Below are 23658 nucleotides of genomic sequence, written 5' to 3'. Positions count from 1 at the left end.
CTTTTTTTCTAGAACGATAAATTCCTGTAAGTCTTTCACTCTGAAAACCACATGCAAAATAAGCACATATAACGCTTAGCGTCCATTTCTGAAACAATGATTGAGCTGAAGCTTAAGATAAGGTGATGACAAAAAGCTACAAAAGCTTCAATTACTCACATAATCTAATGCTGCCCTCTAGCAACTCAAAAGAGAAATATTAATAAGCCTACTGGATCTAGGACTCTGAAATTTTTAGCCTTAGTATTATTTACGACAGAAGACGCTGAAAAAGGAGGCCGCATAGGGTCTCCACAATTGTACAGCAATAGCTCATCTTAATAGAAAATGTTCTTTTAGAAAGATGCTGGGATACGTTAACACAATCCAGTGGGCTGCTCGAGGTCATCACCCGTAGACCTGGAAGGACCCTGGAGACACTGAAGATACTCAGCACTGGCCTGTTTGTCTGTACATTTAAGTGGGATCTATTACTTCTCTGGGCAGAGCCAGAACCATTATTTGTCATTGGAGTAACTTCCTTTTCTAACCTGCCATTTCTTTTCCACATTTTAGAAAGGAGGTGGGGTGAAATACATAATATAATGTCAGTTTTTCCTAAGAAACATAGGGACTTAAGCAAGGTTATACTATGATTAAAGAATTATGCAATCAACTGACAAACTTGGAACCTCAACTAAACTTTTAAGTTGGAGTCATGTACATTTCCAGGAAGGGGAGTGGCTAGTAATTAGTAGGACAAGCATACCAGGTGTTCATATGCCCCCTTCCCCACAAAGTAACAGTGACAATCATTTGAAGTACTAAGCCCAGAAAAGTCTTTTCGCTTCCACAACTACCTTTCTAGGAAAACCTGAAGGTTCAAAATTTATACCATTAGATCCCATGGTTCTCATAAATGTGGACTGACCTCCAGCTCGTCAGAACCTCTGTTAGCTGATACCCAGAAACACAGAGAGATCTATGCTGGCAAAGGGGGAAATACTCATCAGGGTTAACTGTGAAACAGGAGACTAACTACCTGTATTATTTTTGGCTACAGACAGGTGTTTCCAATCTCTCATGCTGGGTCTTAAAAGAAATGCACCCAAATTAGCGTGTGTGTAGGTGGAGAGGGAAGAACCACATACACTTAGTTTCAAACAAAAGTTACTATGGGTTTATTAAAACATTTCTGGTAACTTAAATAAGCACAGCTGGCTCAATATATCATTATCCTTATATTATCACTCATTCTGGAAAGTTTCTGAGAAGATTTATCAGGATGGGTTTCTCTTGTGGCTCAACTGGATCTGAGGAAAGAACAGAAGAAATTATATACTTGATTTACAGTCACTGGTCACCAACAAACAACATGCACTGGCAGTGCTCTTTTGGGAGGCAAGGCAGCTGGACTGCTTTCCCCTCCTGGCTAACGTTTTGCTCAAAATTCCACCACCTTCAAAAATTCTTTCCCCTAATTAAGTCTACATGCACTCCCAGAGTCTCTCCTCAACATTTATGAATCTCAGAGAAGACCAAATTAGTCAACTGTGATGAACAGCTGGTCGCAGCTCCACCTCAGAACCACCACCATATCTCAGGTGAAAAATCAAGCCATAGGAAGAGAAGCATGTCCTACTGTTTTAAATACCAAGCAGCAATTGGAGGAAGGCACAAATCTTGTACCTGGAAGTCAAGAGGTACAAACGTCCAGTTATAAGATAAATAAGTACTAAGGATGGGATGTACAACATGATAAATATAACGAACACTGCAGTGTGTTATACAGGAAAGTGGTTAAGAGAGTAAACCCTAGGACTTCTCAACCACACAGAAAAAAGTTTTTCTCTATTTCTTTAATTTTTATCTATACGGATGTTCACTAAACTTATTGTGGTAATCATTTCATGACATATGTGAGTCAAATCATTATGCTGCACACCTGAAACTTATACAGTGCTGTATGCCAATTATATCTCAATGAAACTGGAAGAAAAAGAAATACATGTATGGCGTATATGTGTACATATATGCATATGCCAAATATATCTACTATATACGGCAGCAAAACTAATGACCAACCATTAACTAGCTACAAGGCAAGCCACTTATAATCTCTCAAGAAACATACAAAATAAAAGGGCTTGAGCTTACAGAAGCTATAATTATATCTGGAGATACTTATCTCTCTCAGTTAAGTCTCTTCTCCTTTGTGGATTAAATATTCAGTAATTATAATTTTGATGACCATTATGGACACAATATTAAAGATCTGCCCTCAGAAGAACAGAGCCAGACTGTTGTGATTTGGGATAAAAAATTCCCAAGGAAGGTTCAAGTCCAACTAGGCTCTTCCTGATCTATATCCATCCCACTCCCTTAACTGAAGACAGAGCAACCCAGAGGCAAAGAAACAAAAATCAGTTAATATGGTCCCTCTGCCAATTGACAGCAATGGGTGTAACCTTAAAACTTTGTAGGATGAAAAAAAAAGTGAAAGATTTTCTTACTTCAAATAATCTCTTTAAAAGTCTGAGTAATGATGCAACCTGAAAAAGTAAAAGACAAAATCATCAAAACAATTTTGTGATTACCCAGGATACTGTCAATCAGATTGCAGAATGACACTTAGGAAGACTTTGGTGCGGAAATGTAATCACAATCACTCTCACTAGGCAGCTAGGTTACTCCTCAAGCTGCCATTCTGAAGTATCCTAATGCTAATACCTCAGATTTTAGATAAAAGCCATCAGCTTGCTCCAAAGCACTACATCACGGTCTATGAAATACCTGATCAGCCACATCTAACAGAAATGCTGTCAGTCCAACCCACATGCTAGAAACAGTCTCACTAGAGACCAATGCTCTGGTGAAAACTAATGAGGTTTGGGGCTTAAGAAAAGAAACAAATCAGTTATAATACACCAAAGCTTTGGAAGAGAATTCCTAAGTTCAGTAAGAATCTGCATCCTTTTATAAAATCCAAACTGAAAGAACCACTCCAAAAATGACGTGGAATGAGAATGATGGAATTATCAATTTTCCCGGTACCACCCAACCATTCTCCTTTCAAAGTAAGTAAAACTATAAGCCATATTATTGTTTGCTCTGTTCTCTTTTCAAAACCAATTTGTATTCCTCCTCTTCTTCACCCCAGATTTCAGTTTCTTTGAAAGCAGGCCTTCCCCGAAGCATACAAACATAAACACAGGGTTCTATGCAACATTCACTGCCAACACATGGGAGCAAGGAAAGGTGGCTATTATTTTTAAGTCACAGGTTCTCCCCCAGAGCTACCTTGTCACCTGTATCTTCTAGCAACAATGTAATTAGATTTTATTTGTTCTTGCTTTATAGCCAAGTAGGTTGAGCACAGAAAAGAACTTGGACAGAGCACAGACTTTTGGTATCTTTGTAGTTAACATCCTTATTTACAGCTTACAGCTGCAGGAAAAGAAATACCTCTTAAAAAAAAATCACTTACATCTAGTGGAATAAACAGAGCATTGTCAGGTCAACAAAGGCTAATCTAAACGTAAGGCACCAAGAAAGTGGCAGTGTTATTAAAGTGGCAACTTTTCCTCAATCTGACATTTTCAAAATATAGCTTCCCCCTTTCCTCCAAAAATTCCCCAAGTAAATTTTCTGCTAGAAAGATCTTATGGTAGAAAAATGCACATTTTTTTTTTAGATATGACGATGGGAGTCGACTATAAACACTATAATTTATCAGTTAATAATTCTTAATTATAATTAATAAACTACAGATCTAATAAATTATATATAATTATAGACTTGAGAATGTAACAACTTTATCTTCACATTTTCAAAAGAAGCTGAGACTTCTTTCTGACTTCTAAACATAAATAATACCTACCTATACATCAGGGCCTTGCCCTTTTCATTCCCCAAAGCAAAATAACCACTTCTGGGAGAAAAATCCATAGTATAAACAAGAGAAATATTCTTCTTTTTAACAACTGGGAAGTTTGAAAATACTGTACAGGAAGGAAGGTGGACCTGCAGGAAATAATAAAAAGCTTTAAACTACAACAACTGGGAGCTCATCTTTCTTAAATTTTAGTCTTCATTCTGTCATTTTGCTGGAACAAAAAGTTCATTTTGATTGTAGCACACATCAAGTACAGTTCTCTTAATAAGGCAAAGTGTTCCAAAATTAAAATTTGATTCTCAATGTGCTATTAACTAAGAAGGAAGGGAAGGAAGAGAAGAAAGTGCTTTCTTGATGCTGCATTAAAATGCAGCATCTAGCATGGTGCCTGGGAGGGTCAAACAAATAAGTGAATGAATAAAGTGAAAAGTCAACAGTAGAGCCCATTAATGCTCTAACTTAATAACCACAGTAAAGGATACTAAAATTTAATCACAAGGAACAGATACTTCAAACATTATGAAGAGTTTGAATCTAAGACAAAGTCATATCAAATCTTCCAATATCATCTAACTCCCCTTTTTTCACTTTTATTTCTCAATTTTGTGGTATATTCTTTGCCTTTTGCAGTCTCTCCTTGAGGAGGGCTAAACCATGAAAACCTAGTTCATCAAGTGAAACTGTGTTCGATTGAGAAAGAGCCAAAAGCTCACCCCAAGGCCAGGTCTCTTTCTCCAGGAAAGTCTACTTGGGGGAAACAGGCCCAAATCCAAGCTAGGCAAGACAAGTCCTCGTCCAGTTCGTGGATAAATAAAACCCAAGCACGGAAGCCGTAACCTTAAGCAGACTAGGATTTTAACAAACTCTCATTTTCACACATTCTCTAGCTCTTCCAAGAAATACACCACCTTAATACTCACATACAGAATTATCATTCAGCTATTAATCATGGTAGTCTATCATCCTTCACTTTTAGATGACACTTTAAACCACCCAATCAAGGTGATTTTCATAGACAAGTACCAGGTAAAACCCACTGTTAGATACACCTGTCTATTACACTGGTTTCAGTCAGTCACTAGGCCCTACTCCCCCAATAAATGCCTATTGACCATTTTTTGTCAAGAAAGTAAAGTTTACAGTGAATCTCCAAGCCATTTTCAATTATTTTCAACTTCTCTGGGAAGCAGGCTCTGCCTGCACAGCCTGGCACCAATGCAAAGGCACTAGAAGTGGTCTTGACCCATTAAAGCTAAGAAGTTCACAAAAGTTGAGGCACAAGACACAAAGCAATTTTTTAAAGTTCATTTTTACCAGAAGGTAGCTGTGTATTTTTCTAGCTAAATAAACAGAACAATTCTGTTACCAAAATTATCAGAAATACTACAGTAAATACAAAGTTTATGATGTAAATGGAGTCTCTTTAGATGTGGTGCCTTGTGCAACAAATAACCTACACAACTGTACACAGCGGCCATGGTTTCACACGACAAGCTGATGTGTTCTTCCTGATGGAGGATAAATACCAACTTATGGGCAATTTAATTTTTTTTTTTTTTTGCAGTACGCGGCCCTCTCACTGTTGTGGCCTCTCCAGTTGCGGAGCACAGACTCTGGACGCGCAGGCTCAGCGGCCATGACTCACGGGCCCAGCCGCTCCGCGGCATGTGGGATCTTCCCGGACCGGGGCACGAACCTGCGTCCCCTGCATCGGCAGGCGGACTCTCAACCATGGCGCCACCAGGGAAGCCCTGGACAATTTAATTTTAAATTTTATCTCCCCTACTGACTTGGATATCAGGGGCAAAAAACATGTTTATGCCCTCCTAAAAGACTCAACTGTAACTATTCCCCAGTGTTTTTAGTACATCTTCCCTCAGACCAATGACCCCCACCTGGTTAGAACTCAGCTGTGCTCTAACCTCTCTTTATGACCCCCGTATTAAAAGCTGTAATTGAACTAATAAGAAAAAGTCCCATAAAAACCCAGCTTCTGGGCTTCCCTGGTGGCGCAGTGGTTGAGAGTCCGCCTGCCGATGCAAGGGACACGGGTTCGTGCCCCGGTCCGGGAAGATCCCACATCCCGCGGGGCGGCTGGGCCCGTGAGCCATAGCCGCTGAGCCTGCGCGTCCGGAGCCTATGCTCTGCAACAGGAGAGCCACAACAGTGAGAGGCACGCGTACCACCAAAAAAAAAAAACAAAAAAAAACCCCAACTTCTTTAATTCAGAAAGTTCCCTTTATCTCCAACATAATTTCTGTATTACATTTAAGGGTCCAGATACCAAAATTCAACAAATAAAAGGTCTCTCATCCTTAATTTAATGGATAAGGAGAAGGAGTTCCACAACTTCTGCAACATCCAAGATTGCAGATGTAATAACAATTTAACTTCTGAGTCTCTGACTGGTGCAATGGCTTAGATTCATATTCACTGCTTTGTGCTGGAGTAACAGAACTCTTTGGATCATTATAAGAGATTGCATTTAATGACACTACCACTGTTTCACTGAGGCATTCTGAAGCTATGCCTGGCTTCTTTCCATTAGATATTATGGTTGACTACCATTTAAAAAATGGGAGTTAAAAAAAAAAATGGGAGTTGGCTGTTACTAATGAATTCCTTGTGTGATTTTGCCACAGTAAAAAACCACAAATGCTGCCATGATCACTGAAGCAAACTAGGCAGAACTAACTACTAGGCATCTTGCAGAATACATTATGTCAACAGAGATTGATCCCATGGTTTTCTAAAACAACTTACTACCATTAAAATGATAAAAGGTTAATATGTACTAGTCCACCACTACCATTACAGGAGCGGAGATTTTAAAGCTGACTTGAATTAGGATCCTCTCATTTATCAAATGATTCATTCAAGAGGCAATAAAACACAATGCTATATTTTCCAAACACTTTTTCCAGCAGAACTCTTTCTTCCCTCAAAGAAAATCTTATGCAGAATGCCAATACATACCACAAGTAATACTGAAGCTGCTCTATACAATACAGGGAGGAGCTGAGCCTCCTACTTGCCCTACTTACCATCTGAAGTCCTATACACATTCTAGGGCTCTGAGGAGTTTAGTCAGAAAACCATTAAAATGTTAGAAAGAATATGGAATCTAGCATCACAGTTCACTGCCCTTTACTAGCTGTTGACTTGGGGTGAGCCAATCCTCTGAGGACTGTTATTTGGCTCAAAATATTTTTGTACAACTCTTTATAAACCTTTGTAAACTATACACTATTAAACAAAGCTGATGAAGTGTATACGGTTTATTTGCTGAGTAAGCAAGATAAAAATAAGAATCTCTGTAAAGTGCTTATGGTATACACATAACAACAGCACAGTGTAATGCTGCCATTCAAAGTTCTATGCCATCTGTATACCTGGCCCACAGCAAGTAACTGTTGAATGAATGAAGAAATTGGTTCTGCCTGAAGGGTAGGAAACTTCACACAGATGGAGTGACATTTAAGCTGAACTCTGAGGTTGGGCAGAAAAGAGTCAACACTGGCCTGAGGCTGCTATCCTTAGAAAGGCCCGCTTGCAAGTGGCTCTTAGATGGCGTCTGGGAACTTGACTGGCATACAGGTCCCTACACACATGGGAAACTTTCCCTAAATGATAAGGACAGCTCACTATGCCTAAATGATTTGTCTCATGTGGTTTATGCTGAACACTTGCCTTTACTTCTGCGAGCCTTTACTTTGGGTACCTCCTAGGCAGAGGGTACCTACATGATCAACCCCCAATAAAAACCTTGGGCACTGAGTCTCTAATGAGCTTCTCTGGCAGAAAACACTTAACACATGTTGTCACAACTTGCTGTTGGAGGAATTAAATGTGTCCTATGTGACTTGCACTGGGAGAGGACTTGTATTAAATGCGTCCTATGTGACTTGCACTAGGAGAGGACTTGTATTAAACGTGTCCTATGTGACCTGCACTAGGAGAGGACTCTTGGAAGTCTGTGCCTGTTTCTTCCAGGCTTCACCCCATGCACCTTTTCCTTTTGCTGATTTTGCTTTGTATCCTATCCCTGTAATTATTCTTAGCCATGAGTATGACCATATTCTGAGTCCTGTGAGTCCTTTTATTTACTATTCTATTCCCCAAACCTGGGGGAAGTCCTGGGGATCCCTGGCACACAGCTATCTTCACAAGTAACTATCCAGCTATTTAAATTGCACTCTTTGTACACAATTTATTTTCAAAAATTAAGAACTGCCTCTACTCCATTATGACACCAGGCCTTAAAAAAGTAGATGAAGAAAGAAAACTAGGGATTTCCCCGGTGGCACAGTGGTTAAGAATCTGCCTGCCAATGCAGGGGACACAGGTTCGATCCCTGGCCCAGGAAGGTCCCACATGCCGTGGGGCAATTAAGCCCGTGTGCCACAACGTCTGAGGCTGAGCTCTAGAGCTCACGAGCCACAACTACTGAGCCTGTGTACCATAACTACTGAAGCCCGCGCACCTAGAGTCCGTGCTCCACAACGAGACGCCACCTCAATGAGAAGCCTGCGCACCACAACTAGAGAAAGACCGTGCACAGCAACGAAGACCCAATGCAGCCAAAAATAAATGAATGAATGAATTAAAAAAAAAAACTATAGAGGAATGAAGTGTTTGCTTTAAACATATTCCTTCATGTGTATGCCGAAAGAAACCTCTGAAAATGAAGACTACCACTTAAGAAATGCTAGGAATGGACAGCACAGCTTTCCCAAAAGAACTGACATAATACAAATTTGGTGGCTACTGTTAGTCATTTCTATAATAATACCCAAAAGCTACAATATAAGGAATTTCTACATCAAAAGAGGCTACTCTTTTTAAAATAATCCAACACTTTTCTATTATCTTTCCATGTTTTCAACTTTAAATTTTAAAATTATCAATGCTAAAAGGAAAGGGTAAAGAAATATTACCAATCTGACTGCTTCTTTCATTTTTTCTGAAGCAATTGCCAATATTTCTGTAGTAGGATTGAAGGTCAGAGAAGTAACACCTGTAACCAAGTTCATTATAGCTTTTATTGGCTTTGGGTTTGCTTCTTGGAGACAAGAATCTTGATTGTATATGTTTACCACTCCACAATTAGAACTGCAAAGAGAAAAAGGAATACAACAGATTAAAAACAAGCAAAAGAGTTTTCACAACCTAAGTGAATAAAGATTTAACCCCCCAAACTGATATTTACAGGAATTGTATTGTGTTACACAGGGACCATGGGCTGGAGAGTTCATTCCAAGGCAAAAGCTAGACACAGTCTATCAGTTCTACTGTAGTCTTACTGAACTCTTGTTAACTCTGGCAGTTTTCTAGTTACTAGCCTAGCTAGAAAATCCTACAAAGCGTAAAATCTTCATTATTCATTCCTTCAATAAATATTTACTGAATTTCAACTCTATGCCAGGCACTATTTAATCGCCTGGGATGCAAAGGTGAACAAAAGAGAGTAAGACTGCCACTCTCATGTTATTTATGGCCAACCTAACATCCTAATATGCGAATGAGAGCTGTCCTTCCCCTATCTAAATAGGTCTCCTCCTTTCCTTTTTTATTCTATTCTATTTATGAGAACTTCCAAAACAGTGCTGAACAACAGCTGTAACAGCAAGCATATTAATTTTTTGCTCTACCAGGAATATCTACAGTCAAGAGTTATGGAAATGATCATCCACTCCAAGTTTACTGAAACATTTACCGCAATGAATTATACCCAATATTCATAAAAAGTAGATCTTAATGGCTTTAACAGAATCATCCACAGACAAGAACTTTCAGTAAACTTTTTTGCCCTCAGTGTTCAGACAAACTAATGTTATGGGCATCATTTATACGGAATAAGAATAAGGTACTTGTAATTCATAGATACTTAATTCAAACTTAATTAGCAAATGCAACATCAACCTGAAAGATGCAAGAAATTAAGCCTCAAACTAACAAGGGCGACACACATGTATTCCACTAAGTGTTCTCTCATTCCTATACTCATTCTCACTTAAACTTACTGCCTACAGTGAACCAGGCACAGTGCATACACAAGACAAATTCAGTTCACATACAAGATTCCATAGCTTGAAATTATAGCCAACACACAAATAGTATGTTAGATTTAGTGCTTTAAAGTCTTCAAACTGCTTACATATACAGTTTCTGATATATATTTCATATACATTAAGAACGCCTTAATTTAAGGACAGCTAACTATATAGTCCATATTAACCACTCAGGAGAAACAATATATATCCTGGGTTTATATAATTTTGTTATGGACTGAACGTCTGTGTCCCACTGAAATTCTTATGTCGAAATCTTAATCCGAAATGTAATGGTATTAGGAGGTGAGCCTTTGGGCGGTAATTAGGTCATGAATGGGATTAGGGACTTTATACGATCTTTTTTTTTTTTTTTTTTTGCGGTACGCGGGCCTCTCACTGTTGTGGCCTCTCCCACTGTGGAGCACAGGCTCTAGACGCGCAGGCTCAGCGGCCATGGCTCACGGGCCCAGCCGCTCCGCGGCATGTGGGATCTTCCCATACCAGGGCACGAACCCGTGTCCCCTGCACCAGCAGGTGGACTCTCAACCACTGCGCCACCAGGGAAGCCCAGGGACTTTATAAAAGTGACCCCAGAGGCTCTCTCACTCTCTTCTCACCCTGTGGGGTCACAGCAAGAAGCCAGCCTATTGCAACCTGGGAAGAAGGCCCTTACCAAGGACCCAAGCATGCTGGCAACCTGATTTCAGACTTCCAGTCTCCAGAAATGTGAGAAATAAGCTTCTGTTGATTATAAGCTACCAGTCTATGGGACTTTGTTACAACAACCTAAGACAAAATTTATATTTTCCTTATTTATATATTTGACTTGGATCAAAATATCTATTCACTGTACTTATTTTATACTAAATCTCTTTTCTTGCTGAAAACTAATTTATGCCTAAATCCATCTTAATTAAAGATGAAAAGTTATAATCCATATACTCTCTTCTAAATATCAATTTTAGATCAAATCTTATCCTCGTGAACATCAGAGTACCCTTAAATATAGCCTATGTTGCTTAGATGTGTGGAACAAAAATGGTACAAGTTAATCATTTTGATATATGGAAACTTACAGTGGTATTTGTGCTAAAATATATTGATAACTGATTCTAATATGCTACTGAGAGTGGTTATTTATTGAATGATATCTATATAACCAGCAATATGCAAACTGTCACAGGAACACAGAATATCAGAAGGAATTTAACCCCAGAAAAAATACACCTGCAAGAAACACCCAGAAATACAGGAGAACATAAGCTAAGCTCTTTACGTGATCTAGAACCTCAAAGAAGGGAAAAATCAATATGAGGTGAAGTTGCTCCAGTGAAGCTCTGTGGAAGAGGTAGGTATGACGTGAGATGGAGAAGGGAAATATTAGGTTAAAAAAACAAACAAAGAACAACAACAACTAAAACCAGGTATCGTAAGTGGAAGAACAGGACCAAAGGGAGAAAGGAGCTCATCCCTGAAATCCAAACTAAAGAAACAGACATGACTGTTATCTTTCCACCCTCAACCACAGCTGATTGGACTAGAAGCAGGTTCTTGAATCAAGAAGCCAATCCATTAGCAGATCAGCAACCATGATGTATCCTGGTACACAAAAATCTTCCCCAACAGGAATGATGGCAATTAACCACATCAACCTACCTCTAGTGTCTCTCTCATCTCATTTACCCCCATGGACCATCAGTGTCTTTAATTCCACTCACTTCTAACTGCTTGTGGAACAGCCCCATGACACGCCTATCTCTGGCACGCCTCCCTCCTCCACCCTCATTCTATGGACAACTCCACTCTTCTGGCTGTCTTGGCCTGGAGCCTGATAATGTCACTGCTTCTCTCCCATCCCAATTTTCTAAGCAGTTATGACATATGTTACAAGCATTGTTTACCTATCTCCCTATTCCCATTCCCACCTTTACTACTTAATTCCTGGATTATTGCAATGACCTCAAGGCTCATCTACCTGCACCTCTATTCCCCTTCTAAAGGCTGTCATGCAAATTATCTACTTCAAACTCTAAAATTCAAATATCATCATGATTCTCCTCTGCTTAAAAACTCTTAACGGTTTCTCTTTCCACTTAATGTCCATATTCTTCGACACAGCATAAAAGACCTTTCTACAAGTTATCCCCTGACTGCTTACCTTTGTAGCCTAACCCCCCTTAAGAGTCATCCCATCCAGACTTCTCTCAGAACACAAACCTGAATTTTCTCATCCTTTCCACTATCTGCAATGCCTTTCTCTGAACCCCACCTGGCCCTCAAAATGGGCAGCTCAAGTGCCAATATCCCCCAAACCCTTTTCCAGACATTCAACAATAACAGCCTTCACCATTCCTAACATTCTTAAAATTAAAACACTGTATCTCAACTGCAGCCCTTAAGACGTCTCACCTTGTAAATAGAGATACATGTATGCATGTCCTCACATAAGATCAAAAACTATGAGAAGGTGATGATGCATAGTTCTATCTCACAATCTCCAGCTCAATGCTCAATAAATGTTTTTATGAATGAGGAAACTGAAGCAAAAACATATCCCTGAATAAAACAGGTTTTCCTTGCGTTATAAAGCATACATGTCCTGAACAATCTCTAGATGAAGCAAAATGAAACCCATTTTATATGTTCAATGAGAGCACTAAAATTAAAGAACTACTAATTCCAGGCCCTAAATCATAACAAATTTCATACTTTTCTATAGCCCTGAATTATTCAGTATTCTTTTAAAATAAAATCAAAAATACTTGGGGGTGGCAGTGTGGAAAGAACACAGAACTGGAAACTAGACAACATGAGTTCCAGATCCAGCTCTGCCAGTAACTAGTTGATGAGTAACAACACTTGAATTACCTAACTAATAGACCTCAGTTTCCTTATCAATAAAATGACTGGATTAGACTGGCACTACTCAGTATACCTTTCTGTGATTATGGAAATACTCTATAGCTGTGCTGCTCAATATGATAGCCACTAGACACATGTGGCTACTGAATACATAAAATGTGGCCAGTGTCATCAAGGAACTAGATTTTTTTAAAATTTTAATTAATTTAAAATTAAATAGCACATGTGGCTAGAAGTTACTGTGATGGACGTGCAGAATTAGACTAAGACACCAGCAAGAAATTAAAAACAGATATACAAACAAATGGAAAGATAACAGAAAAGGGACAATCATCATCAGAATAAACTAATACTGAAAATATCTTAGAAAGAGAAACTTTTTGTTAGCTTTAAGTTACAAAAGACTAGTTTCCACATTCTCCCAATCCAGGTAGATTACTGAAATCACAAAAATCCTGAAGCAAAGTTTTAAGCGAAGGGTTTAAAACACAGATTTAAGTAGGAAAAATAGCAATCTAAGGTATATTTAGACATTTTAAAAGATAAAAGATAAAGCTATATAAAAGCTGAAGCACAGAATGTTTGAAGCTGATTTTCCAAAGGGATTATATACATGGCACAAAAGGATTCATTCTAAAGACACACTGGACTAAATGTTCTTTACTTCTTGTAAGACTCCTTAATTTGCAAAACTCCTAGTGATTGTACCATTTTATATTTAAACACATCAACACACAGAGATGTACCTTTAAAAAGGCAGTAGAATTCAACCATAAAAAACAATGAAATGTTGCCATTTGCAACAACATGGATGGACTTGGAGGACATTAAGCTAAGTGAAATAAGTCAGAGAAAGACAAATACTGTATATGTACACATACTTATATGTGGAATCTAAAAAATATAACAAACTCATAAATGTAACAAAAAAGAAACAGACACAGATATAGAGAACAAACTAGTGCTTACCAGTGGGGTGAGGGAAGCGAGTAGGGGCAATGTAGGGGTAGGGGTCTAAGAGGTACAAACTATTATGTATAAAATAAGCTACAAGAATATACTGTACAACACAGGAAATATAGCCGATATTCTAATAACTATAAATGGAGTATAAACTTTAAAACTGTGAATCACTATACTGTATATCTGTAACTTACATAATATTGCACATCAACTATACTTCAATAAAATAAAACAGCCCAGACAAAACTATAATTCAAAAAGATACATGCACCCCTATGCTATGAGCAGCTCTATGTACAATAACCAAGACACAGAAGCAACCTAAATGTCTGTCGACAGATGAACGGATACGGATGTGGTACATATTTATATTCAATGAATATACTCAGCCATAAAAAAGAATAAAATAATGCCATTTGCAGCAACATGGATGGACCCAGAGATTATCGTATTAAGTAAAGTAAGTAAGACAGAGAAAGACAAATACCGTATTATATCACTTATATATGTGGAATCTAAAATACGACACAAATGAACATATCTACAAAACAGAAACAGACTCACAGACATAGAGAACAGACCTGTGGTTGGGGGTGGTGGGGAGGGGCGGGAGTGTGGGATTAGCAGAGGCAAACTATTAGATATAGGATGGATAAACAACAAGGTCCTACTGCATAGCAAAGGGAGCTATAGTAAATATCCTGGGATAAACCATAATGGAAAAGAATATGAAAAAGAATATATATGTATAACTGAGTCACTTTACTGTACAGCAGAAATTAACACACCATTGTAGATCAACTGTACTTCAATAAAATTTTTAAAAAGAAACAAAAATTTTAAAGGTTAAAAGCTCCGGCTCTGGAGCCAGACTATTTGTAATCTTGGGTCTTCCACTTACTGTCTGACCCTAACCAAGTTACTTAACTCACAGTGCCTCAGCTTCCCCACCTGTAAAGCAGGGATCATAGTACCAATATCATGGAGTAGGAAATGAGAATTAAGTTAGATTATATATGAAAAGATATCTCTATATATATTTATATACACACATACATATGTAGCTTATATATACACACACACACACACAAAATACACATATACAGCCATATATGAAAAACAGTGCTTGGCAGATACTAAGTGCTGAAAAATTTTGCTATTAATATTATAAATCTTTTTATTGTAATTATTATTCAGAGCACAGTTTAAGACTATTTAGATGGAAACTAGTAAAAAGACAATCTTAATTTGTGTATTTTTAAGAAGGTAATGAAGACTAAGTCAACAAGTATCTAACCACCTGATAGAACTTTGATGAGAAAATATAAAAACAGGTATTTTTATGGCTTTGACCAACAGTTCTCAAAATACAAAGAGCCCGAAGTGGTTTATCGGTTGCACACCCCCAGTCAAGGCAGGAGCCCAAGCCAGTGACGTTCCATGACTGCAGCACAAGATGCTCCTAACTTCTTCACTGTAAAGCAGAGAAAATAAAGCAACAGCAACAAGATACAGGGGATTCTCCAAGTCACCTTACGGGGCCACCTGAATTTAGTGAGCTATCTTCTGAAGTCTATGTATTCAAAGAGCTGTCACATGCAAAGGAGAGAATATGCCAGGTCTCAACTTCCCATTCTTCAATATACAGTGCTTTGTAATACATAGCCAGCATTCAAATTTTTCTTCTTTTTTTTTTTTTCACTGACTGACTTCTAGACTAGATAGGAAGTCACAAAACACACATATACAGAAGATGCAGCAAAGGTACAACTTAACTAAGATTCTACCCAGTAGAGCGAGAAGGGCACTGCAACTGGAAAAGTAAGACTGCAGGCTTCAAGACCCCTCCTTATCAATGATTTCAGTTGTGTCTTACAGAACGCTTCAGGGCATCAGCGCCCCCGACCTGTAAGGAAGGGTTAGCCCCTAATGATTTCCCAAGTATGTCCTAACACTGATGTACAAATTAATGTGAAAACTTTCTAAAAATATGCAGCAATCCTTATATTAACCAAAGCCATAAAAAAAGATACTGTAAACTAACAGACCTCTCTATTTACAACATTCTTAGTTTCCCTATTTCCCTATCAGAGCAAAGCTGTAAATCAAAAGCATCCACTTTATGCCAGGACACTGAGAAGAGTTAAGAGACACTATCAGACGAATTTTGAGATCAAGGGAGGAGTTAATTCCCAGCAGCAAAGTCCAGGATAGAGAAATTTCACACCAGTACGTGGAGAGGGGTAAGAGAGGGAGGTGCGAGGAAGGGAAGGAGCAGCCAGCCAACCAGTCAAGTGAGTTCAGTTTCTCCTACCTCTGCCCTGATTCCACCACCAACTCTTCCCCGTCTGTCTGATAACATGGGAAATCCCTCTAACAAGGGTTAAGGCCTTTCTTTCCAGGTTTAACAATAAAAACCTAATAATGGTCTTTGACCAAGCACATCAGAATTCAATTACACTGAAAGGCAATTAAAATCAAATGAGTTTAAACAACTAATACTAGATTCTTTCCTCTTTGGGCCCTTCAAAGGCGATTAATAAAAAGTGATACAAAAAAGAGAGGCAAGGACTAGAAAAAGATTAACTTCACAGATTTGAGTGAAGATTATGTTTGTGCAGTTACTCTTTCCCACATAAAGGCAAAAGCAGGTCTGCTTAAAATTATTTATAATTAATTTAAATACCAGTCTTCATTCTAAAGGAGCTTTAGTCTCAGAAGACCTGCTAATCATGAACTGCTGCCATAGTGCACAGTGCTCTAGCAACGCTGGGCTCAGGCTGCCCTGCTGCCTATGGCAGACCCACGTGATGTTAGCCTGGCCCCCAAGCTCCACAGCCTGGTTCCACTTTCCTTTCTTCCCAGGCCCCAAGGTAGCTGCTGACCAATTTCCAAATGGTGGTAGGGATATTTATAAGCAGTTTCCCCAATTTTAACCTTTGAAGGAATGAAATGAAGAAAAAGTGGTGAGTATGCTGTAACGGCAAGACCCACTGGACCTCCCACCAAGGGAGAATCTGAAATCTCTTTATGGATCAATTGTGTTTAGTCTAAGAAAGTCATAAAGATTGACTTCTGGAAGTTCTAAAATTACAGGTGCTGATTAGTGATTTGGTAGGTAAAATCGTTTAGAATTACAGGTAAGTATCCAATACCCCCTCCTCCCACCCTGCATCTTTAAAATCAAGTAGGACAATAAAGCCATCTTTTCCCCAGTGTAATAACCATTTTTTTCAGCAATGACACAATAACATGTCCTGGATAATATTTTCAAAGTCTCTAAAATACTAACAACAGTGTTCCCAAAAAACATGTTTTGGGTTTATACCACCTAGCTAGCTAAAGGCAAAAATGCTTTAAGTATCTTTAAGACTTAAACAAATATTTCAAACATAAGAAAACATACCATAACATAAGGTAGTCCAGTATTTTCATTGCTAAAGAGCTGAAAAACTGCCATTAGTATTATTAAACACAAATAAAATGTAAGACCTGGGTTTATTAATTTCATATTACTAGTTTATAAACAGAACTACTAGGCACCATTCAGTATACTCAATTCTTTTTTTTTCCTTTCTTTTTATAAGTTTATTTATTTTATTTTTGGCTACGTTGGGTCTTCGTTGCTGCACACGGTCTTTCTCTGGTTGAAGCAAGCAGGGGCTACTCTTCTTTGTGGTGCGCGGGCTCCTCCTTGCGGTGACTTCTCTTGTTGAGGAGTAGGGGGTTCTAGGCGCTTTAGTAGTTGTGGCTCGTGGACTCTAGAGTGCAGGCTCAGTACTTGTGGCGCACGGGCTTAGTTGCTCCACGGCATGTGGATCTTCCCGGACCAGGGCTTGAACCCATATCCCCTGCACTGGCAGGCGGATTCTTAACCACTGCGCCGCCAGGGAAGCCCCTCAATTCTTTAATATTTCTCATTAGCAAAAGGTGATTAAATGTTACCAGAACCTCAGTTTACTTACCCACAAGCCACATACTGTCCATTCCTAGACGTGGCAATGCTTAATCCATATAAACTGCCTTCATCAACAAATCTGTTAAGGCACTTCCTAGAGCTCACATCCCAAACATAAACGTCTCCATCCCCTGAATGAAACAGCCAAAAAATGGGTTTGGTTAATTTTGTTTTAAACTTGAAAGGCAAGTGAACTGACTATTCTTAGTCCCTCTTTAATAGTAGAAGATACTACAAATAAAGACCTACTATATACTATAATTGTCCTAGGTCTAGAAAACTGGCCTAAAAATGTTTCCTGTATACATTTTCATATATAGAAAACTACATCCTCATTAGTCATTAATAAACAATATCTTTAGGTTTAGAGTGAAAATCACAAACTCTTGGCTTGAGTTGAACTTTCAGAAAAAGCTTCTACATTTCACTCAGATAAATTATTGGCGCAAAATTTGAAAAAACAAAAAACCCACCGGCAAAGGTTTTCCAACATCTATCAAGAGGTATCAGAGTACCTAACATGTAAGGCTAGGTGATTTAGATACCAAACTGAGGATGAAGTTGACGACAGAGGAGGAAATGAAGAATGAACTGCTCCAGACCAAAAGGAATTTATAATTTAATTAAGGAGGTATGGATAATTTACTGTAATAAGCACAAATAGTTTAGAGAAGGGAGAATGTGTGAAAGATAAAGGATATTAAATCTGATGAGAACACAAATATTTTCATGATAGAAATGGCCGGGCTTCCCTGGTGGCGCAGTGGTTGGGGGTCCGCCTGCCAATGCGGGGGGCGCGGGTTCGTGCCCTGGTCCGGGGGGATCCCGCGTGCCGCGGGGCGGCTGGGCCCGTGAGCAGTGGCCGCTGGGCCTGCGTGTCCGGAGCCTGTGCTCCGCGGCGGGAGAGGCCACGGCAGTGAGAGGCCCGCGTACCGCAAAAAAAAAAAAAAAAAGAAAGAAATGGCCATCTAATTGCCAAAATCAGTCCTCCTTTTTTCTCTCTCCTATACACTCAATATTGATGATCACCCCCTTCCTCACACCCATTATAGATGTGTATACCCATCTCAAAGATGGCTCCTCACTCATGTATTTCATCTTTCTTTTATGTGGATATTGCTCTAACGTTCACCCTTCTATACTATTATCCTTCCAATGAGAATTCAATGAATCTCACTGTTTCAACTGTTTCATTAAGAAACAAAATTTCCCAGGCTGGCATAAGGGTTTAGGTTAGGTAGAAGTAAAATACGTATTTAGAAAAAATTTAATAGACTCAAATTTTAAAAACTTTATGTCTGTCTGTAGGGTAATGGTACGATAAAGGAAGGGGTTTAAAGACCAGCCTAGCTAGCAACAGACTCAAATGGGAACAGAAGGGATCAAGGGCAGGAAGACCATCTAGAAAGCAAGTGAATTAGATGGTCATAAGTTGATGTTGACTTAAGAAGCAATAATTAATCCAAGAGAAAACAAAAAGAAAAAACTGGTTCAGCTAAAAGGTAAATTCTTTCTTCAATACTCCTTCTATCAAAATATTCTTTATTATATAAAACAATAAATATGAACAATATGCCGCCAATCACATAAATCACTCCTTACAGAAGAAGGAAAGGAGGAAGGGGAGGGGGGAGAACACCAATCAAAATATAGGTAACCCCTAACTTACCAAGGCTCAACTTTTGATTACTCCTTCTCTGATTTTAGGACCTTTCTTCTTATGGTAAATTAGACCTCCATGGTACTAACCTGATTTGTAAATATTTAACATCTATATCCAATTCATATAACCAAATCTCAGTATCTGTGCTGACCCTTCAACTCTTCTCCCCAACTCTGACTCTCCCAGGATCCAAGGGCCATTTCATTAGGAGCATTATTTCTCTGAACCAATGTTTATTCCTTACCCCACATAAAACCTAGCATATTAATTAATAGAGACTATATATGCTGCTGACATTCTTATATTATTGGATTAAAAACATACAAATGTAAGCAACTCAACCTTGTGAAAGTTTGATTCTGGGCCAAAACCAAAACAAAAATTAAAGTTAATGCTAAACTTAATCCTTTTTTTAAAAAAAGTTTTTGAATAGATTGAAGAATAATACTCACTGGCAGAACCACTCTAATTCCTCCCACTACCAAACAGCATGAGCTACGCTGAGCTTGTGATGGTCCCCAAGATCCTTTAGGAAAAGGCGTAAGAGTCACAGGACAGTCAGAAAGGCCAGCAGAAAAGCACAAGATTAGAGACTGTCAGGAATGATAAAGGGTTGGTTGGTAGTACTAAAGAAATGTCAGAATGAGATCAGAATTGTTTTCAGTCAATAATGAATAAAATTCCAAACATTATCCAAGTCAAAAGAGGCTAATAGAAGTGATGATTCTAAGTAACTTTCAAAAAGAAAGTAAGAAAGTCTCAGAATAAATCATCTTTTAAAATGCATTTTCTGGGGACTTCCCTGATGGCACAGTGGTTAAGAATCTGCCTGCCAACGCAGGAGACACAGGTTTGATCCCTGGTCCGGGAGGATCCCACATGCCACGGAGCAACTAAGCCCGTGCACCAAAAACTACTGAGCCTGTGCTCTAGAGTCCGCGAGCCACAACTACTGAGTTCGCATGCCACAACTACTGAAGCCCACACACCTAGAGCCCGTGCTCTGCAACAAGAGAAGCCACTGCAGTGAGAAGCCCACGCACCACAACGAAGAGCAGCCCCCGCTCGCCGCAACTAGAGAAAGCCCGCGCGGCAACGAAGACCCAACATAGTTAAAAATTAACTAATTAATTAAATAAAAGGCATTTTCTTCCCATCTTTTCCCCAAACAGTGCATGTTAAGTGGTTAACCCTTCACCATTACTAGTTAGTAAATGAGAAGGCAAACAGCAATGAAAAATGAATTGTAAAAATAAAAATGATTTTCTTACTAACAAAAAAGTCTAAAATCAAACCCAGTTTTGGTTAAAGTTGGTATTTAAACACACCCAAAGCTTCAAAGAAGCTTCGGATCATCTTATCATTAACTTAACTTACCTGAAGATGCATATACTTTCTTACTATCTGAAGAGAATGTGGATGCTGCAATCCTTCCATTAATTTTCATACTACCAAGTAGCTCTTTAGTCTGGAAGGACAATAAATATTATTTATCAAATTGTTAGGCGCTGCAGAGAAGAATCACAACGTGCAGAATAAAAGCAATCTAGTTCTCTATTTTGTAGCAGCTACTCAACTTTGTTTTTCCCTACCCTCAAAAAAAAAATTCTTCCCGAACTGCCCACAACTTCTCCCGAAGTCTCAGTATGTTCCTCTACTTGAGATGCAGATTTAAGGACACCATGAGTTATGGTTCAAGACCATCCCTACACTAACGTCTTAACCTAGAAGAACAAGCAACAGCTAATAATGGTTCACCTTCATTGACAGCAAGTGAAAATATCCAGCAACACCATTTATAAGCAAAAAGGACCCATCTGGGGAGACTTCGAAGCTCCTCACTATCTTCTCCTTCAAACCTAAGAAAAGAGATGAATCAATAAGGATTAATGAAAAAAAAAAAATAAGGATTAATGGTTTACAGTAAAGCTTTCACTGACAATTGAGAGTTTCTTACTTTTTAAGTGCCTTAAATAAAACATGGGCTCAGACTCGGAATAAGTCTGACCCCATGCATCATTGAGTATGACCGAAATACAAGGTCACTACAAAATGCTTAGCAAACTTCTGTTCTTTGTCTTGGTTAACATTCACCATTCTAATTACAGGCCTGAGAGCCAGCTCTCCAACCAGTAAACTTATCGACTAATTTTCCAAATGTAAACAGTAATACCTGTAAGTAACTAAAAGGATAAATTGTACTTCTTTGTCAAAACGTTCATCACCAGAAGGAAAACACACTGCCACAGAAACAGCTAAAACACAGTAACATGCAGAAACTAGCTGCTAGCCACCTACTAAACATCCCATGATGAATGGGAGTCTAATTCTTAACTTTGTGGATCAGAAAGAAAAAACAAAACAAAACCATGTGTCAGTAGTGTATTCAAGAGTTGATAAAGAAGAAGTAAAGTTGTCACTTTACTTTTTTGCAGATGACACGATACTATACATAGAGAATCCTAAAGATGCTACCAGAAAACTACTAGAGCTAATAAATGAATTTGGTGAAGTAGCAGGATACAAAATTAATGCACAAAAATCTCTGGCATTCCTATACACTAATGATGAAAAATCTGAAAGTGAAATTAAGAAAACACTCACATTTACCATTGCAACAAAAAGAATAAAATATCTAGGAATATACCTAAGGAGACAAAAGACCTGTATGCAGAAAATTATAAGACACTGATGAAAGAAATTAAAGATGATACAAATAGATGGAGAGATATACCATGTTCTTGGATTGGGAGAATCAACATTGTGAAAATGACTCTACTACCCAAAGCAAACTACAGATTCAATGCAATCCCTAGCAAACTACCACTGGCATTTTTCACAGAACTAGAACAAAAAATTTCACAATTTGTATGGAAACACAAAAGACCCTAAATAGCCAAAGCAATCTTGAAAAACGGAGCTGGAAGAATCAGGCTCCCTGACTTCAGACTATACTACAAAGCTACAGTAATCAAGACAGTATGGTACTGGCACAAAAACAGAAAGATAGATCAATGGAACAAGAGAGAAAGCCCAGAGATAAACCCACGCACATATGGTCACCTTATTTTTGATAAAGGAGGCAGGAATGTACAGTGGAGAAAGGAGAGCCTCTTCAATAAGTGGTGCTGGGAAAACTGGACAGGTACATGTAAAAGTATGAGATTAGATCACTCCCTAACACCATACACAAAAATAAGCTCAAAATGGATTAAAGACCTAAATGTAAGGCCAGAAACTATCAAACTCTTAGAGGAAAACACAGGCAGAACACTCTATGACATAAATCACAGCAAGATCCTTTCTGACCCACCTCCTAGAGTAATGGAAATAAAAACAAAAATAAACAAATGGGACCTAATGAAACTTCAAAGCTTTTGCACAGCAAAGGAAACCATAAACAAGACCAAAAGACAACCCTCAGAATGGGAGAAAATATTTGCAAATGAAGCAACTGACAAAGGATTAATCTCCAGAATTTACAAGCAGCTCATGCAGCTCAATAACAAAAAAACAAACCACCCAATCCAAAAATGGGCAGAAGACCTAAATAGACATTTCTCCAAAGAAGATATACAGACTGCCAACAAACACATGAAAGAATGCTCAACATCATTAATCATTAGAGAAATGCAAATCAAAACTACAATGAGATATCATCTCACACCAGTCAGAATGGCCATCACCAAAAAATCTAGAAACAATAAATGCTGGAGAGGGTGTGGAGAAAAGGGAACACTCTTGCACTGCTGGTGGGAATGTGAATTGGTTCAGCCACTATGGAGAACAGTATGGAGGTTCCTTAAAAAACTACAAATAGAACTACCATATGACCCAGCAATCCCACTACTGGGCATATACCCTGAGAAAACCATAATTCAAAAAGAGTCATGTACCAAAATGTTCATTGCAGTTCTATTTACAATAGCCCGGAGATGGAAACAACCTAAGTGCCCATCATCGGATGAATGGATAAAGAAGATGTGGCACATATATACAATGGAATATTACTCAGCCATAAAAAGAAACGAAATTGAGCTATTTGTAATGAGGTGGATAGACCTAGAGTCTGTCATACAGAGTGAAATAAGTCAGAAAGAAAAAGACAAATACCGTATGCTAACACATATATATGGAATTTAAGAAAAAAAAATGTCATGAAGAACCTAGGGGTAAGACAGAAATAAAGACACAGACCTACTGGAGAACGGACTTAAGGATATGGGGAGGGGAAAGGGTGAGCTGTGACAGGGCGAGAGAGTCATGGACATATACACACTAACAA

At 38.6% G+C, this 23658-nt stretch overlaps 1 protein-coding gene across 2 annotated transcripts in view; it reads right to left on the bottom strand.

Annotated features, from left to right (window-relative positions):
- Positions 1 to 1102: 1102 nt before the first annotated feature.
- Positions 1103 to 23658, bottom strand: part of UTP18 (UTP18 small subunit processome component) — a 39980-nt gene continuing 17424 nt past the window's right edge. Inside the window, exons 8-14 of one of the 2 annotated variants that reach the window (XR_014326975.1) lie at positions 21132 to 21232; positions 20751 to 20841; positions 17718 to 17841; positions 8812 to 8986; positions 3860 to 4002; positions 1622 to 2531; positions 1103 to 1292 (exon numbers count right to left, since the gene is read on the bottom strand). Coding sequence is in view for 1 of the 2 variants with exons in the window: in XM_082861229.1 (XP_082717355.1) it covers positions 2507 to 2531; positions 3860 to 4002; positions 8812 to 8986; positions 17718 to 17841; positions 20751 to 20841; positions 21132 to 21232 (659 nt within the window). In the remaining variant the exon portion in view is untranslated. The remainder of the gene's footprint in view (positions 1293 to 1621; positions 2532 to 3859; positions 4003 to 8811; positions 8987 to 17717; positions 17842 to 20750; positions 20842 to 21131; positions 21233 to 23658) is intronic. The other variant, XM_082861229.1, reaches the window with a different exon arrangement.

This window comes from Leucopleurus acutus (assembly GCF_964270905.1).
Source record: "Leucopleurus acutus genome assembly, chromosome: 19".
NCBI classification, from domain to species: Eukaryota; Metazoa; Chordata; class Mammalia; order Artiodactyla; family Delphinidae; genus Leucopleurus; species Leucopleurus acutus.
The sequence above is the reverse complement of the archived record's forward strand: the minus strand, read 5'-3'. Positions and strand labels throughout refer to the sequence as shown.